This window comes from Entamoeba invadens (genome assembly GCF_000330505.1).
Source record: "Entamoeba invadens IP1 unplaced genomic scaffold scaff_1105074726677, whole genome shotgun sequence".
In the NCBI taxonomy this organism is placed as follows: Eukaryota; Evosea; order Mastigamoebida; family Endamoebidae; genus Entamoeba; species Entamoeba invadens.
In genome coordinates, this window is record NW_004191720.1 from 71,686 (window position 1) to 73,238 (window position 1,553).

General features: G+C 35.2%; 1 protein-coding gene across 1 annotated transcript; it reads left to right on the top strand.

Moving 5' to 3' along the window:
* Positions 1 to 775: 775 nt before the first annotated feature.
* On the top strand, positions 776 to 1,409 carry EIN_258350 (hypothetical protein; the record flags this gene model as incomplete). Its single annotated transcript, XM_004183489.1, has 2 exons — positions 776 to 1,242; positions 1,325 to 1,409. 2 exons carry the CDS (start codon positions 776 to 778, stop codon positions 1,407 to 1,409), a joined length of 552 nt encoding a protein of 183 aa, XP_004183537.1.
* Positions 1,410 to 1,553: the final 144 nt, after the last annotated feature.

The window sequence follows — 1,553 nt, forward strand, 5'->3', positions numbered from 1 at the left end:
AAATATAAAAAATGACAACTCATATTTAATATTTAAAAAAAATGGAACTAATAAAAATGATTAGTTTTATTATTTTTTACTATAACATTTTGAATAGATTTTTTTCGGCTTTAATTTTTTTAACATCCAGTTTCACAATATAAAGTTACTGAACTTTATATTAATTAAAATGACCCGACTTGAATCCGTATTTCTCAAAAATGTAGTGTTATATCTTTCTACCATCTCAGACGTTTTAAATTTTCTTTGTATTAACCGATCGACAACATCTGTTATAAACACTTTATATATTAATTCATATGCTCTTTCGTCTCAAACCTCAATATACAAGCTTAATGCACTTTTTCCCAAACTTCAAACCCTATTCATCAATTCTGATTTAAAGGACTTTTTTGGCCTGAAACAAACCCCAATACCCAACATTGAGTTTGTTCCAAGTGATATGTATGATACAACTCCTCGCAAATTGGCAACAAAGTGGTTTGCGTCTAAAATCACCACATTAAAAGTATTTTACAGTGAGTTGCCAACACTTGCCGAGAACATTATGAACTATGAAAATCTACGCCATCTCATAATAAATTATAATACGTCAAGTACCCAACGAAATAATATTGAACAAGTGCTTTCCCAAAAAACACTGAAAACGGTGAGTATCAGTGTCTCCCCAATTACTTTCACTTTTCTCCTCGACTTCGACTTCTCTTCAATGGAAACAACAAAATATGACATTCAATTACACTGTTCCTGCGGGTGTAACAGTTTTGATATTCCAATGAAAAAAGTCGACGAGATGAAAAAGAACTACAAAAACGTCACATTCCACGTCACTTACTTATCCAAAGAGACACAAGAAGTGGAGTATCTTCCGATGCTCGAGACGCACTGCGGAGATGAAAAGCGGAGTGTAGTGACGGTCAAAGTCCACCAATATCTCCTCGACGCCGAGTGTCTGTCGCTGACCCTCGCGAAGTGTCTTCCGCAGGAATTGACGATTTTTGCAGACACAAGAAACGCGTACGAAAAGTGCAAAGCCGAGAAGTGCGATTTAAGAGATCCTAAGTTTGTGTGGGGTGCAAAATATATTGAATACGTCAATGTGAGAAAGACTAAAGTCGGGGAACTGACTCTCCCTTTGACTACAAAGAGTCTCAATATGAAGGATGTCTACGGAGACGTAGTAACGACGGGGTGCAAACTTGAAAATCTGTCCGTAACTGGAACGTACACTGGTAAGACACTGTTTGTCGATAATGAAAAGCTTTCAGATTTAGAGTGTAACACAAATTCAGTAGCTATGATAATTAATGGCTTAACGAATAAGAACACTTTTCAATGTAATTTGGATCTCAAAAAGAATGTCTTTAGTGTTATCGAAGAACAGAGAAATTCTTCAACTGAAAAAGTAATAATTTTTGTCTCTAAAAACAAAGAAATTGGCCGAGTCTCATTCTTCGAGAGTTTCATCTACAGAAACAACACATTGCAAATTCGAGAAATTGCTTCAAATTTCGACGGAACTATTTTTAATCTTGAAAAACTCGAAATCATCG